At 32.7% G+C, this 17,680-nt stretch overlaps 1 protein-coding gene across 1 annotated transcript; it reads right to left on the minus strand.

The window, feature by feature from the left end:
* Positions 1 to 1,855: 1,855 nt before the first annotated feature.
* LOC134718966 (zinc finger protein 229-like) lies at positions 1,856 to 17,680 on the minus strand. Its single transcript, XM_063581845.1, has 2 exons — positions 17,608 to 17,680; positions 1,856 to 4,417 (listed from the first exon to the last, which is right to left on the minus strand). The coding sequence occupies exon 2, from the start codon at positions 3,381 to 3,383 to the stop codon at positions 2,082 to 2,084; it is 1,302 nt and encodes a 433-aa protein (XP_063437915.1). The 5' UTR covers positions 3,384 to 4,417; positions 17,608 to 17,680; the 3' UTR covers positions 1,856 to 2,081.

Here is a 17,680-nt window from a genome sequence, read left to right on the forward strand (position 1 = left end):
TCGTACTTTAGAGTCCTACATATATTCGAACTATCACAAAACCCTTTACCGCACACATCGCATTCAAAAGTTGCATGTCACCAGTGTGTTTTCTCATCAAACCTTGACCGCACACATCGCGATCGCATTCAAATGTTTTATGTCAACAGTTCGTGTTCTCATGTGTATGTGTTGGAACTAACACAAAACACTTTACCGCACACATCGCATTCAAATGTTTTATGTCACCAGTATTTGTTCTCATGTGTATATACTTGAACCATCACCAAACCCTTTACATCCGAACGCTTTAAATCGCCAGTGTGTGTGTTCATGTGTATATGGTGTATGCCTTTGAAAATATTAACCAGAATGCATTAGATTCTGGAACGGGAAATTGTTAATTCCGTTCAATCTCTTTATCACATATGTCACACGTATATGTAGATACACGCGCAGGTGATAAGAACTGATGTCACTCACTCAGTATACATATTGGTATACCTTCTCACACACATATCACATTTATAGCGTGTTTTCACAGGTATGTGTATATGGTGTCTTTAAGATAAGCAACCATCACGTATTTTTTTTTTTACAATATAGATCATATTTATCATGTTTATCACCAGGATATCTTGCCTGATTTAATCATTACTGTCAATATACAGCACTAGTATAAGGGCTATTACTGGTGTATGTTTTGTGTATCTGAGCATGCTATAAGTTGCACTACATCTCAGTTGGATGGTGTTTTGTCCACCTGCCAACAGTGGGACTAGGGCATTGGGTGCCGTTTTCGTTGATGAATAAGGCAGCAACTATTTGAATTATGGGCAAATTTTTCTGCGAAAATCAATCTATTTGTTTGGAGACGAGCCGAAAACATTTTTTTCTTTCAATTTAAGCATGGCATATAGATGTATAGTGGACGCTGAGGGTGAAACAAACATTTTGTTCTAAACAAAATCATTAGCTTATCCCTCCCCCCCCCCCCCCCCCCCCCCCCCGTAAATCAAATGGTTGCTGCCTTAAAAAGACTTGCAAGTTTAATAAATTATTTAAAAGCAGATTTATGCGAAATTGTTGTAAATATCTTAAACAAATTAAATATCAATTTAGCATGGAGGTGCTGTCCACTGGATTGTAGTTTTTTAATTAGATAATTGACAATGACACTACTCTCCAGATGGCCGATATATAGAAATTAACAACTAGAGCTCATTGTACACTGAGCAAAACCCACACCACATAGTCCATATTGTCTGCTATAAAAGTCCCCAAATAACAAATGTAACACAATATAAACAAGAAATCTAATTAAATTTATATTAAGTACAAAATAAACATTTCAAGGAACGAACAGTTTGCATAAATTTGTACAATTAATTATCAGTGTTATGTCTGGTACATATATTGCATTTGTCTCTGTAATTGTATACTTTCAATTCAATTTGACGAAGTTTGTCACTTTACTATCAATTTGTGTATTCTCATGTGTCTCTGTAAGCTTTGAAGTTTACATAACCTGTCATTGTATACTTCACATTCAATTTGATGAAGTTTGTCACTTGTAGATCAATTTGTGTATTCTCATGTGTCTCTATATTAAGCTCATATCATGTTGATCTTTTCCTTCACATTTTATGTGTGAAAGGAAGCTACCATTTGATTTTTAGGGGGGGGGGGGCTAGTATGAAAAATTTTGTACTGCATTTTTTTTTTGCTGTAATCTATGTCCTGCCTTTTTATTTTTCATTCTTTTCGGTCCTGCCTTTTTTTTTATCCTGATTTTTTTTTTACCGAAATTGCTGTCCTGACATTTTTTTTTGCAAGTGTCTCATCCTGCCTTTTTTTCTCAAAACTCCTGTCCTGCCTATTTTTTCAAATTTCATCCTAGCCCCCCATAAAAATCAAATGGTAGCTCCCTAAAATCAGTGTGTATTCTCCTTTGTCTCTCTACGTTCTCACATTATAACATTTATCACACACATAACATTTATCACACACATGACATAATCATTTATAAGGTTTATTTCCCGCGTGTCTCTTCATGTGTCTCTCTAAGCAATGAGTTTCGCAAATTTACCACATGCATCGCATTAACAAGGTTTAACACCTTTATGTGTTCTCATGTGCTTCTGTAAGTTACAATTAACACTAGACCCTTTACCACATATATCACATGTATATGGTGTATCACCAGTATGTGTTCTCATGTGCGTCTGTAAGTTACCATTAAGACTAAACCCTTTACCACATATATCACATTTATATGGTTTATCACCAGTATGTATTCTATTATGTCTCTCTAAGCCAGTTTTCTGACTAAACCCTTTACCACATACATCACATTTATAAGGTTTATCACCAGTATGTGTTCTCATGTGCGTCTGTAAGTTCCAATTATGACTAAACCCTTTATCACATTGAACACATTTATAAGGTTTATCTCCCGTGTGTGTTCTCCTGTGCCTATATAAATTTGAAGGATCACTAAAGCTTTTATCACACAATAGACATTTATAAGGTTTATAACCAATGTGTATTCTCATGTGTCTTTGTAATTCACCAGTCCGACTAAATCCTGTCCCACATTTAACACACTTATAAGATTTATCACGAGTATGTATTCTCATGTGCTTTTGTAAATTTTGGCTCTGTTTAAAGTCTTTGTAACATTCACCACATTTATAAGGTTTATCACCAGTGTGTGTTCGTGTGTGAATCTGTAAATTTGAATTACTCATAAACCTTTGACCACACAAATCACATTTATAACGTTGGTCACAAGTGTGTGTTCGCATATGAATCTGTAAATTTGAACTAAACCTAAATCCTTTACAACATAAATCACATTTATAAGGTTTATCACCAGTGTGTATTGTCATATGTCTTTTCAAATTTGAACTACCACCAAACCCTTTACCACATATATTGCATTTAAAAGGTTTATCACTAGTGTGTGTTCTGCTATGATTCTTTAAACTTGTACTATACCTAAACACTCGACCACATACGTCACAGTTAAAAGGTTTATCATCAGTGTGTGTTCTGTTATGATTCTGTAAGCTTGACATATACCTAAACACTTTACCACACAAATCACATTGATAAGGTTTATCAGCAGTGTGTATTCTCATGTGTGTTTTGAAGCTTGAACTATCAACAAATCCTTTACCACATGTATTACAGTTATAAGGTTGATCACCAGTATGTACTCGCATGTGTATTTCCAAAGTTGAACTTTGACCAAAACCTTTACCACATAAATCACATCTACACAGTTTATCTCCAGTATGTACTCTCATGTGTCTCCGCAAGCTTGAACTGTGACTAAACCCTTTCCCACATACATCACATTTATACAGTTTGTAACTAGCATAACTAGTATGTGTTGTCATGTCTCTGACTTCAGTTTACCAATAAAAGAAAATGTTCCTGCACCTTTGCAGTATGTGTTCTTTAACTATGTGTTCTAATATTCTCCTCTAACTCAGCATCATGTGTTCCTAAACTATGCAGTATGTGTTCTAATATTCTCCTCTAACTCAGCATTATGTGTTCTTCAACTATGCAGTATGTGTTCTAATATTCTCCTCTAACTCAGCATCATGTGTTCTTCAACTATTCAGTATGTGTTCTAATATTCTCCTCTAACTCGGCATCATGTGTTATTCAACTATGCAGTATGTGTTCTAATATTCTCCTCTAACTCGGCATCATGTGTTCTTAAGCTATGCAGTATGTGTTCTAATATTCTCCTCTAACTCAGCATCATGTGTTCCTAAACTATGCAGTATGTGTTCTAATATTGTCCTCTAACTCAGCATCATGTGTTCCTAAACTATGCAGTATGTGTTCTAATATTCTCCTCTAACTCAGCATTATGTGTTCTTCAACTATGCAGTATGTGTTCTAATATTCTCCTCTAACTCAGCATCATGTGTTCTTCAACTATTCAGTATGTGTTCTAATATTCTCCTCTAACTCGGCATCATGTGTTATTCAACTATGCAGTATGTGTTCTAATATTCTCCTCTAACTCAGCATCATGTGTTCTTCAACTATTCAGTATGTGTTCTAATATTCTCCTCTAACTCGGCATCATGTGTTATTCAACTATGCAGTATGTGTTCTAATATTCTCCTCTAACTCGGCATCATGTGTTATTCAACTATTCAGTATGTGTTCTAATATTCTCCTCTAACTCAGCATCATGTGTCTTATATTTTCCTTTTTATATCTATTTTTAGCACAAATATCACAATCCTGAAGTTGATTGCTCCCAGTCTGAAGTTGATATAAACATGATAAACTGAACTGTAGGTTGAGAAAGGTAGTTTGAAAAAAGGCTGTAATTAGAGAAATATATCTGTATATTGTTGTTCGACAATATTTGGTTTCTGTACACTCTTGGCCACTTTATTTCCAGAGTCTTTAAAAAAAAAGAAATGAAATATTATAACTATAGGCTCTAAAGAGCCTCAGTGTTTCGTTCAGCTTAAAAATTGGTCTATGTGCATATAAGATGGATTCATTACAAAATTGTGTTTTTGGTGATGTTGATGTGTTTGTAGATCTTACTTTATTGAACAATCTTGCTGCAAAATTTATATTTATATTCAAGATAATAACCAAAAGCTGCAAAGTTTTCTTAAAATTACCAATTCAGGGGCAGCAGCCCAACAACAAGTTTTCCGATCTTTCTGAAAATTTCAGGGCAGATAGATCTTGACCTAATGAAAATTCTTTCCGCAGCAGATTTTCCCTTAATGATTTGGTTTCAGAGATATGAGCCAAAAACTTCATTTTACCCTTTGTACTATTTTAGCCATGTTGGCCATCTTGGTTCACGGGCCTGGTCATTGGACAAATTTTTCAAACTAGATACCCTAATCATTCTTATGATGATTTTGGACACGTTTGGTTAAATTTGTCTTAGTAGCAGAGTAGAAGAATTTTAGATTTTTGTAAAATATAACAAAAATTTACAAAACAATGTTAAAAATGTCTATAAAAGGCAATAACTTCTTAGGGATTAACTACTAGTACTTTGGTCATGTTGACTTATTTGAAGATTTAACTTTGCTGAACATTATTGCTGTTTTACAGTTTATCTCAGTCTGTAATGATATTCACGATAACAACAAACAAGAGCCTGAATCGCTCACCTTAAATTTTTTGGTTAAATCTCTCCTCAATGATTTAATTATTTTGGCTTTTCAATTTATTTAAATGTTCTTTGAATCGTTCTATTTTCTTCAAAAGCTAAAAAAAATCATTTTCTCCTATGTTCTATTTTAGCCATAGGAGCTAGGTTTCTTGATATACAAGGAAATACAATATAAAATTTATACTAGATACTCTGAAACTCATTTAGCCTAAGTTTGGCTGAAATTGATACAGCAGTTTCAAAGGAGAAGATTTTTTAAAGTAAGTCAACATGATGAACAAATTGTGAAAAAAGTCTTTAAAGGGCAATAACTCCTTAAGGGGTCAATTGACAATTTTGGTCAAATTGACTTATTTGTAGATCTTATTTTGCTTAACATTTTTGCTATTAACAGTTTATCTGTATCTATAATAATATTCGAGATAATAACAAAAAAACTGTAAAATTTCTTTTAAATCATCAATTCAGGGGCATTATACCTGAAAAACCAGTTACCCAATTCGGCTGAAAATTTCAGGACAGGTAGAAATTGACCTAATAAATACTGTAACTTCTGTCTTATTTGCTCTAAATGCTGGAGTTTTTGAGATATGAGCCAAAAACTGTATTTTACCCTGTGTTCTATTTTTAGACATGACGGCCATGCTTTTTGACAAAATAGAAAATAAAACACAAACTTTATTTTATACACCCTACTGATCATTCAGTTGAAGTTTGGTTGAATTTGGTTGAGTAGTTTTAGAGGAGAAGATTTTTTAAAGTTAGAAAATATATTGAACAAATTAAGAAAAATTGTCATTAAAGGACAATAACCCCTTAAGGGGTCAATTGACAATTTTGGTCATATTAACTTATTTGAACTTATTTGTAGATCTTACTTTGCTGATCATTTTTGCTGTTTACAATTTATCTTTATCTATAATAATATTCAAGATAATGACCAAAAACTGCAAAATTTCCTTGAAATTACCAATTAAGTGGCACCAACCCAACCATGGGTTGTTTGATTCATCTGAAAATTTCAGGGCTGATAGATCTTGACCTAATGAACATTTTTACCCCCATATCAGATTTGCTGTAAATGCTTTCGTTTTTGAGATATATATACATGTAAGCCAAAAACTGCATTTGACCCCTATGTTCTATTTTTAGCAATGGCGACCATGTTTGTTGATAGATCAAAACTTCGGATACAATTTATAAACTAGATACCCTAAGGAACATTCAGTTAAAGTTTGGAAGTATCTGGTCTAGTAGTTTCAGAGGAGAAGATTCTTGAAAAAGTTTACGACGACAGACGTCAGACGACGGACGACGACGGCCGCCAAGCGATGGCATAAGCTAAAACGGCAAAAATTCCTTAAAATTACCAATTTAAGGACAGAAACCCACAGACAGGTTTTTCCATTCATTTTCAGCAGATATAATTTGACCTGATAAAATATTTACCTCTTTTCAGATTTGCTCTAAATACTTTTGTTTAAGAGATATAAGCCAAAATCTACATTTTACCTCTATGTTCTAATTTTAGCAATGACAGCCATCTTGGTTGGTTGGCCAGGTCGCGAGAAACATTTTTCAACTTGTCTACCCTAATGAAGATTTCAGTCTGACAAAGTTTGTTTTAATTTGGCCCAGTAGTGTCAGAGGATAAGATTTTTGAAAAAGTTAATGACGACAGATGACGATGAACGCCGACGATGGACGCAAAGTGATGAGAAAAGCTCAGGCCAGGTGAGCTTAATACAAATTACGATATTACAAGAAACAAGAATGTGTCCACAGTACATGGATGCCCCACTCGCACTAATATTTTCTATGTTTACTGGACCGTGAAATTGGAATAAATTATCTAATTTGGCATTAAAATTAGAATGATCTTATCAAAGGGAACATGTATACTAAGTTTCAAGTTTATTGGACTTTAACTCCATCAAAAACTACCTTGACCAAAAACTTTAACCTGAAGTGTAACAGACGGACGAACGGACGAACGGACGGACGGACGGACTGACGGACGAACGGATGCACAGACCAGAAAACATAATGCCCCTCTACTATCGTAGGTGGGGCATAAAAATTCAACTTAAAAGTTTACAAAAGATATGACTTAGAAATTCTTGGTCCTTATTGATAATGGTGTAAACTTTTGTCGGACAGTGATTTCTTTGTCCTTCTACCATGTCTTTTATTGTTAATATTTCTAAACTTTCTGTCTGTTACTGGCATAGCTTCAGACACACGAGGAAAGATTAAGCTCTCAAAGCATGTTAACTCTCCACATTATATATGTCCCTTATATAATCCTATATGTTAACCCCTCATCATTCTTTATGTGACAGAACATGTTATTAACCCCTTTACATTCTTTATGTGACAGAACATCCCATATGGGCAGGAATTCGCTAGTGAAATTTTAGGGTCAATAGTGTTATCCAATTAAAAAATAAAGAAATCATGCAAATATGGAGAATAAACATTGTTTAAATATCAAAGTGGGTTAGTCTTTATTGCCACATGCAAAAAAAATGGATCCAATTAAAAAAATCAACAAAAAATCAGCACTTGTTATGTGCTGGCAGTTGAAAACTGTAGACAAAAAGTGTGACATTTCTGCAGTGGCAAAACCCCTACTCATATTTAGAATATGCCTGAAGAATTGTTCTACTATAATAGTTGAAAATCAACTGCAAAATGATCGGTCTATCATTTAGAAACCCCATTTTGTACAGAATCCGATTATTGCTGCAAATAAAATACGTTTGAAAATGGACAAGTGCATGTAACTTTTCGAGTCAACAAATGTTACATGCACCTTTTCATTAGATGATTAGCTTTGGAAACAAGTTATTGGTCCAGCATGGCAAATTTTGAAAGATGTCAACAATGGTTACAATTTGGATTTCATGATTTTTATCAATCAACTGAAGTTTGAAAAATATAGAAGGTAAGAAAATTTATTTCATTTTCGTGTCAATACTGCCCAATAATACTCATCTTTTTATAAAAGTTGTATACTTTTTATAGTAAGCATTAACACAATTATTTTTTTCACATTTCAACCCACTGACAATTACATTAAAATGTGGCTTTGTCATCTTTCACACTTGGCATCTACCAGTGATCAAGCAGATGATAAGAGAGTGGGACCAGGTTAATTTGACCTCAGAATGTCGTGTTACATGCCCTTTTTGTGTAAATTAGGTTCTTTGATAATGATGTGCGACTTGCTTTGCAATTTTGTCAAAAAATATAAGTTTATCTTGTATTTAAACAGGTTTGACCCTTACGATATTCATTTTATTGCTGGAGAGATTTCTGTACATAACATTGACACGAAAATCTTTACCAAGGAAAGGTGTCTATGATACATGCAAAAGCTTTTTTTTGTACAGTTTGCCTTATCAATCTAATTTTTTACATGAAATACCACAGATTAATTGCCAATTTGATTAACCCTTTCAACGCTACACAAAAAAATAGAAAATTGGCTGCTGCTGCTGCATTTTTTTTAGTTCATTCATTAGAACAGTATTTTCCTTTTCAGACTGCTGTATCTTTTTTATTATATGAGATACAGAGAAAGTTATTGCATGAAAAATGCTCAGGAGAGCATGAACTGTAATGATAGGCAATTATTTTACTGAAATTTTTATCAGGTTACCTGCGTTTTCAGGTAATAAACAGGTAAAAGGTGTAATTTATTACATTTGTGTTGAATTTTGAATAAAAACTACTTTTAGTCTTCATTTATTTTGTTGTTTTATCTGCCATATTGTAAAGAAGACATCAATTGCCCGATTCAGTAGCGTATTGTACCATACATAACGTTTTATTTAATCGTGGCACAAATAAATAGCTCCGTGCTAAAAAATTTCAGTCAACCTCCGTTTTCCCCCCTTTTTCTACGTCTCGTAATGATCGATCAAATCATATTTCCCACACGAATTTAATGTAATAAACACATTGAGATAACAAAAAACCTTTTAACTAATCCTCGTTGTTAGTTTCGCCAAGGAAATGCTGAAATTTTTCCATATTTACAGCTTCGTTTCCGATTTCCGCCATTTGCATTTGTCAAAATATTTGTTTTTATTTTCCTTCTACTGCATGATTTTACTATAAAAATTGTCGGGATTTCAAGCGCAAATGAGACCTTGCATATCCTAGATCCAAACGATGAAAAATTAGAGAGAACCCGAATGAAAACCGAATGGTTTAAGAGTCCTACTGAAAAATCCTTTTTCATCACGGCATATGCCGCGAATAGCAGTGGCGAACGGCGTACGTCATCGCGGCATATGTCGTGTATAGCTTTGAAAGGGTACTTGTATTCATTCTCAGCATTATAAAGATAACTGGCCACTTAATTTGAAAACATAAAATGTAACATTGACACCAGAATAAAAACAATATTACTTTATTACACTTAATGCATAATTGGCCAGTGCATAATATTAAATCAAATGTAAATTTATGCTGAATTCTTAACAGAGAAGTTGTTGATCTTTCTTGATTTCTAGACTTTACAATAATTACTTGTAATTCTTATCGTTTAAAGGCATGTAACATTGACACATCTTCTGCGTCCAGGTTACATGCTACAACCTAATAAATGTGCATACAATTAGTCAATCAATAAAATCTTGTTGAAATTTAAATTTGCTTCATTAAAATGATATTAAAGAAATAAACGAGTTTTAATTATTTGTGGTAATTTTTTTCCTGATTGACTAGCAATTTTTCCTCATCATTTGTTGGTGTTCCTGTCAATGTTACATACATAACCCAGAATTATAATGTTTTAAAAGCATTGATTTCCAAACCTCTGTTATGAGCTTTAAAATGAGTTTATCTGAGTTTATAAATGACTAGCATCTGAAATATTGTCATCACACAATTTCTTTGGTGCTCCTATGATAACTTTAAGAGTAACATGGACTACGATTTTTGTATGAGGTCTTTTTTGTGTTACATGAGAAGATTTTACAGTGTTGAAATCAACAGTTAATCTAATTTTTAATATTCAAAGTTATTATTATGATACTTATTTTAAAAAATAATGTATAAAGTAAACCCAAATTAAACTTTTTTTTCATTAAGAAATTGTGTATGTAACATTGACAGAGTCAATTATTTAGACTTTAACATGTTCAGGCCAGTGTTACATGCGTACACAAAACTTACTGCTATATGGAGCTATTATCTTATTTTTATTTTACAAAATTAAAGCGTTTTCATGTTTTCATGTTTAATTTGTCTTTTAACACTAGTTAGTAACATTGACAACAATATTTTGTGTCAAGATTTTTTTATGTTACATACAAAAAATGATACAAAGGTATTACTTCCTTAAAGTCAGACATTACTATAACATTTTATAACCTAAATAATTAATTAGATATTACTGGACAGCAATTATGTTATTTCTCCAAAGTTGACTATTAAGCACACCACTTTCATCTTCTTGTCTTCATGTATGTAACATTGACATACAATCTTTTACTTTCTGTCAATGTTACACGCATGAACAGAACTGATAACATTTACTAACTCCTTTGCTCTATAAAGAGATTATTGGATAATTTAACTTGTTTCACCACCATCAAACTTCATCTTTATTTCTAAATATAGATATTCTTTTTAGAAGTGTATTTTCTTCATTGACAACAAAATTGGTGTCGGTCTTGAAAGTTTACATGCAATTTTTAATAAAAAAAAATCTACCGGCAATATAAACCTAAGAAAGAAAAAGATGATCAGCAATAAATGTGATGAAGAAAACTCTCAGGAAGATGCTGCAAAAAGATACTGTCCCTGTCAACCAGTCAGATGGTGATGTCCCTGGCAGCCAGACAGATGGTGATGTCCCTGTCAGCCTGGAAGATGGTGATGTACATATCAGTCAATCAGTTAGTTGGTGATGTCCCTGTCAGTCAGTCAGTCTGTGATGTTCTTGTAAGCCAGTCAGAGGGTAATGTCCCTGTCAGACAACAGATGGTGATGTCCTAGTCAGCCTGGCAGATGGTGATGTTCATATTAGTCAGTCAGTTGGTGATGTTCCTGTCAGTCAGTCATATGGTGATGTTCCTGTCAGCCAGTCAGATGGTGATGTCCCTGTCAGCCAGTCAGATGGTGATGTCCCTGTCAGCCAGTCAGATGGTGATAACCCTATCAGCCTGGCAGATTATGATGTCTGTGTTAGCCAGTCTGATAAGGTCCCTATTAGTGAGTCAGGTGGTGACGGTCCTTTCAGCCAGTCAGATAGTAGTGTTTGTCTGTGTTAGAAAACCAGATGATGGTGACTGTGTATGCAGACATACTAGTGATCTCCAATTTGACCATTCTACAACCATTCTACAGCAGTGTAGAACAGACATGGGGTAATTGAAATATGTAATTGTAATTGACTGTAATTAATTACAATTTATCATGTAATTGAATGTAATGTGTAATTGAGCATTTTTTTCAATTACATGTAATTGAATGTAATTAATTACATAGCCAAAATTGCCTGTAATTGACAATTACTTTTCAATTACAGGTCAATTACATTTGAAATTTTGGATCAAAAGATTAAATCTTGTGTTTTCTCAAAAAATTATTAAAAGCAATAATCTTAACAAATGTTGTAAGCTGACAAAGAAAAGCCTTCACATATACTTTCTGTATTAACACAACCATGGTAGATTCTTCATTTTGTATTGAATGATAAAAAAAATGTAGACACATGCCATAATTTTAAAAGAAACCACTAGGAAGTCACTGTCTTGACCTTAATAAGTAGATTTAGATAGATATTTTAAGACATTGATTTAACATAATTAACTTTATTCAAGGACTTAAATAACCAATAAATATAACCTCTGGCTATTTGTTTTATTACAAACTATATAATGACTGTTTTTATAACAGTTATGTTAAACAGATATAAGGCTAATTAGAGAGAGATAAATATACCCCTAGGGCCTATAGGTACATGTTTAAATTCTTTCAAAGGAAAATGTATGCATTGTGGCACCCTCATTAGTGGAAGTTATAAAGTTACATCCAACTTTGTTACACATATGAAGGTAATACTATATAAGAATTTTAAAAATTAATAAATTCATAATGCTTCTTTTTCATTTCTAACCAGATTTCATTTATCTTATATCCTCTAATAGCTTACATTTAAATTTGGAAAATATTTTGTTTATTAAATTAATTAGTTGTGATTAAAACTAAAGTTTATTTTTGTTTTAAGAAGTCAGATTTCTAAATCACTTATTTAAGATAAATAATTTGAATAAGCTGGGATAAAAATGAAAATCATTTAAAAAAATAAAAAATAGTGCTCTTTTTTTGTATCATTTACAATCAAATAAATTTAAATAAATGTAAAATTTCAATAGGTAAATTAAAACAATTTAATATTTTCAAGATATTAAATAAGGCCTTTTGTAATTTTCAGAGAAAACACAGAGATTTGTACATTCTGCATTCTGAGAATAAAGAAATTCAACCAACATTGACACAATGCATAAAAAAAAGTGTAAAATATTCACCGTCTGATCCAAAACAGTTAGAAATGACAAATGCTCTTATAATGTTCATAGCTGGGGATCTTTTACCACTCTCTATTGTTGAAAGTGAAGAATTTAAAAACTTTTTCCTTTCAAATGTAATTGAAGTAATTAATTACATTTGCCAAGTAATTGGAATGTAATTAATTACATAATTTGGTAAAAAAAGTCAAATGTAATGTGTAATTTAATTGACGATTTTGTAATTGTAATTGAATGTAATTAATTACTTTCAAATGTAATTGACCCCATGTCTGGTGTAGAAGATAGTTATTTCAAAATCTTGTTTATTTATCCCTTTTCAATCACCAGTCAACACATGTATCATGTGTATTTACTGATGCTCATTATAGAACTCACGAATTCAATTTGTAACATTTTTTTTTAATTGTTATGCCAATAATTGACATTCCAGAATATCTTTTGCATTATAAGAGGTTCAGGCTCCTTCTGATTTCAAAATAATAATAACAAACTCATCATGGATACCAGAATTGAAATTTTGTAGGCCAGAAACGCTTTTCGTTTACAAAAGACTCTTCAGTGGCGCTAATGAAACAAAAAAGTAAAAGAAGGCCAAATAAAGTTTAAAACAGGACTATGGTCTAGTGGGTGTTGGTTTTCTCTTCTGAATAGTTTTACACTGGTCATTATGGGACCCTTTAAATTGTGGCTTCCTGTAGTTTAGGTAAAAAGTTTTCAAGATGAAATGGCATTGAAAAATCGAAACAAGATATTTGAGAGTTTCTATATTATTGTAAATTTTATATTCTATGCATGGATTTTGGTTCTGATTGAGGGTAGATTAATTGTTGTTTTGTTTTTTTTCTTTTTTCAGATAGATAGTTGAAGCTGTTGGAGACAGAAAACAAGAAACAAGAAACTTGTTTTGAATGTTTGAAATAAAATTTATTGTTTAAACCTTAAAAAGTTATCATAAATGTAAGCTTAACCAGCAGAAATAAAACGAGATATGGGGTAATATGTCTATCAGACAACAACCTCAAAGATGAAACCCAAATTGTTCTTCATAGAAGTTATGTAAACGATTGAAAATAAGATTCTCAATAAATGCAGCTGTATCAACCTCTCGTAGATTTGTCCATATTTTGTCTTGGTTTTTCATACTATTAGTTTTAAGTGTAACTGTGTCACATGAATGAGGGATACATGTAATCATTTTGTACCCTTACTTTGTCATTATAAGTTATTGAGTGAGAAACTTGTGGATGCTGATGGTTGTGTGGTTGTCTTCTTATCAATCTCATCCCTGTGCATAAAAAAACGGGTTGCTTACTTACTGATATAAAAATGTTTCATGTTGTGGAAATTTTGGATGACTCCTTCATCAATTGATCTATCTTTGGTCTTAATTTTATTTTTCTGGTTATTTTGACATTTGAATATCTTTTAATTTAGCCTTCCATAGTGTACAACCATGAACAAGCATAACTACTGGTATAGTTAAAAAATATGTCTGCTGTCTGAAATTTAGGTGAATGGTTTTGGTATTAACCACTATTTAAATAATATCAAATATGAGAAATGTGGCAGTATAATTGTATAATTTACATTCAGATGGTTGTTTGGAGGCTTTTTATATCTTTTAAGGTCAATTCTGGCATGGTTCATTATTCATATTTTTTGTGTCCACGTTACATGCAACATTTGAGTCACTATTTTATACAAGAAACGAGATAATTGCAAAAATATTAATACATTTTTTTAATGTGAGGGTAACACAATGAAAAAGAGCCTTTACATGTTCAGAAAGAAAATGATTCTTACTGTATTTATCTCTTAAACATTGCATGTAACATTGACAGAAAAGTAGAGGAAACTTGTTTTCACAAAATTTCTGAAAGAAATGAAAATATACATTTTAGAGTTTTGATGATAGACAATGTTTTGTGATCAATATATATGATATTGAATGTTGAATAAGTTAAGGAATCATTAATCTCAATTTGGAAAAAGTGTCCATGTTACATGCTCCAAATTCATTATTTGCTTTGGTTCCAAACTGACACAAGTTTAAAAATGATTTTTTTGGTTACAAATAGAAGGACACCATTTGCAGCAATAGTTTGTAAAAAAATTAGAAGCTTATAATGATTTTTATTTTTTTCTTACAATGTCACACTAAAGTAGCATTAGTGAGCTTCAGACACACGAGGAAAGATTAAGCTCTCAAAGCATGTTAACTCTCCACATTATATATGTCCCTTATATAATCCTATATGTTAACCCCTCATCATTCTTTATGTGACAGAACATGCTATTAACCCCTTTACATTCTTTATGTGACAGAACATCCCATATCAAAATTTAAAGTTGATATTTGCCCACCCAAAAGAGATGCGCTACTTCGTCGCTTCTGGTGCCGACTGACGGCATCGGAACTATATAAATCATGCATAAATCTGTTAATTTTTCATTAATATCTCTTCGTTTGCGTAAGTTTCACCTACTTGCAAACCTTTATTTTCTCGTAATTAGATAGTTTTCACAGTGACCTATCAATTTCTGCATTTTGCGTTTCATTTTTAAAGATTATCACGTGACTGCCCACGAGAAAACAGTGATGATTTATGCAAATGACCATAATTGGACACCTCGTTCATTTCCGATGCAAGTTATCTAAATGTCCGAGAGCTTCCAACTGTTACGTGGTCGGAATTTAATGCTTAATACCGATCTCCTGTAAAGGAGGTGAAAAATCGTGATTGGCTAATAAATGTTAAACATCGATCACCTATACAGGAGGTGAAAAATATAAATATTTGCATATTTGAGTTTCGAGACCACGAACTCTCTCGTAACTTGACGTCCATTTGAAAGTGAAAGTCAAAATGCAGAAATCGATGGGTCTCTGTGAAAACTGTTAAAGTTTTTAGAAAATAAAGGTTGGCAGGTAGGTGAAACTTACACAAGAGTGCACACGCTGAAATTTTTATGTTTTGCCTTCTTTACTAATCATTGATATTATGTTAATAGACCTAAATATAAACCTTTATTACAACTGTCACATAAACTCAACATTAACCAAGAAAATGAAACATTGATCAATGAACCGTGGAAATGAGGTCAAGGTCAGATGAACCATGCCAGGCAGATATGTACAGCTAACAATTCTTCACTACAACAAATATAGTTGACTTATTGCTTATAAAATAAGGAAAAAAACCAGACCAAAACACAAACACTTAACACTTAGCAATGGACCGTGACAACGAGGTCAAGGTCAAATAGAACCTGCATAACAGACATATAGATCCTAAAATATTTCCATGCACCAAATTTATTGCATAAAGTATTAGAAAATTATACCAAAACTCAAAACTTAACTTTGGCCACTGAACCAGGAAAATGAGGTCAAGGTCAAATGACACCTGTCAGCTAGACATGAACACCTTACAATCATTCCATACACCAAATATAGTAGATCTATTGCATATGGTATAAGAAAAACAGACCTAAACACAAAAACTTAACTATAACTACTGAACCATGAAAATGAGGTCAAGGTCAGATGATACCTGCCAGTTGGACATGTACACCTTACAGTTCTTCCATACACTGAATATACTAGGCCTATTGTTTATAGTATCTAAGATATGGACTTGACCACCAAAACTTAACCTTGTTCACTGATCCATGAAATGAGGCCGGGGTCATGTGAAAACTGTCTGACGGGCATGAGGACATTGCAAAGGTACGTACATACCAAATAGTTATCCAATTACTTATAATAAGAGAGAATTTAACATTACAAAAAAATCTTAACTTATTTTTTCAAGTAGTCACTGAACCATGAAAATGAGGTCAAGGACATTGGACATGTGACTGACGGAAAGTTCGTAACATGAGGCATCTATATACAATGTATGAAGCATCCAGGTGTTCTTCCTTCTAAAATATATTTAAGCTTTTAAGAAGTTAGCTAACGCCACGGCGGCGTATCACTATCCCTATGTCGAGCTTTCTGCAACAAAAGTTGCAGGCTCGACAATAAATGAAGAGCTAAATCAAAAATTAACAGAATGATGCCCGATTTATATAATTCCGATGCATCTATTTTGGTTGGGCAAATATCCACTTTTTGATATGGGTCGAGCTCTGACGTCCCACGGTCTCAGCTGGTCTGTCAAACGAGCCGTAGGACATTAGAGTAATCTCGGATCATGCATTGATAGGCAAAAAAAAGGAGGGGGCAACCTTCGGAACCCTCCCCCTGGATCCACCACTGCTCATTGGCACGCGATGGCGTTTAAAAATCCTGCATACATTAATAAAGAAGAATGCACATGAAGAAATGTGACTCTCTGGTCTGCTTTACTTAAAATTGTAATCCATGTATCCAGTCTGTTTATAGAAGTTTACCTAAAATTCCTGCATGGCAAGTTAGGACTGACAAGTTAGGACTATTGTTATCGGATATCCATTCGTTAATGATGTGTTTTTGATTTTGATTTTGCCATTTGATGACTTTGATAAGTGTCTTTCCGTTTTGAATTTTCCCCGCAGTTTTAACCCAGTTTAGTATTTTTGTGACTTTAATTTTTGCACATTCGGCGTTCCATAGTATTTTCTGTGTAAATCATTTAAAAAACAAAACCAATGAGGCCATCATCATTATGTTGTTCGTCCTTGTTCGGTATCAGTTAGATACAATAGTTTATTTTTATGTCAACGGTTGTCAGTTTCAATTGCATATTTAATTTAAATTTAAATACTTGAAGTTTTAAAGAAACATATTTATTAAATCAAATATTTATAAATCATAGTGCCAGCAGTAATTTACAGTTTTTCAAAGTTCTTTTGTTTTGAAATCAAGACCGAAAACACTGGCATCATGTTTATATTACATATATGATAATTGCTTACCTACAAGTTTAACTTTTCTTAAATTGGCACAAAAAAGTCGCGTTAAATCACAGCAATACCAAAGGGATATAAC

This window comes from Mytilus trossulus, chromosome 5 (assembly GCF_036588685.1).
Source record: "Mytilus trossulus isolate FHL-02 chromosome 5, PNRI_Mtr1.1.1.hap1, whole genome shotgun sequence".
Classification (NCBI taxonomy): Eukaryota; Metazoa; Mollusca; class Bivalvia; order Mytilida; family Mytilidae; genus Mytilus; species Mytilus trossulus.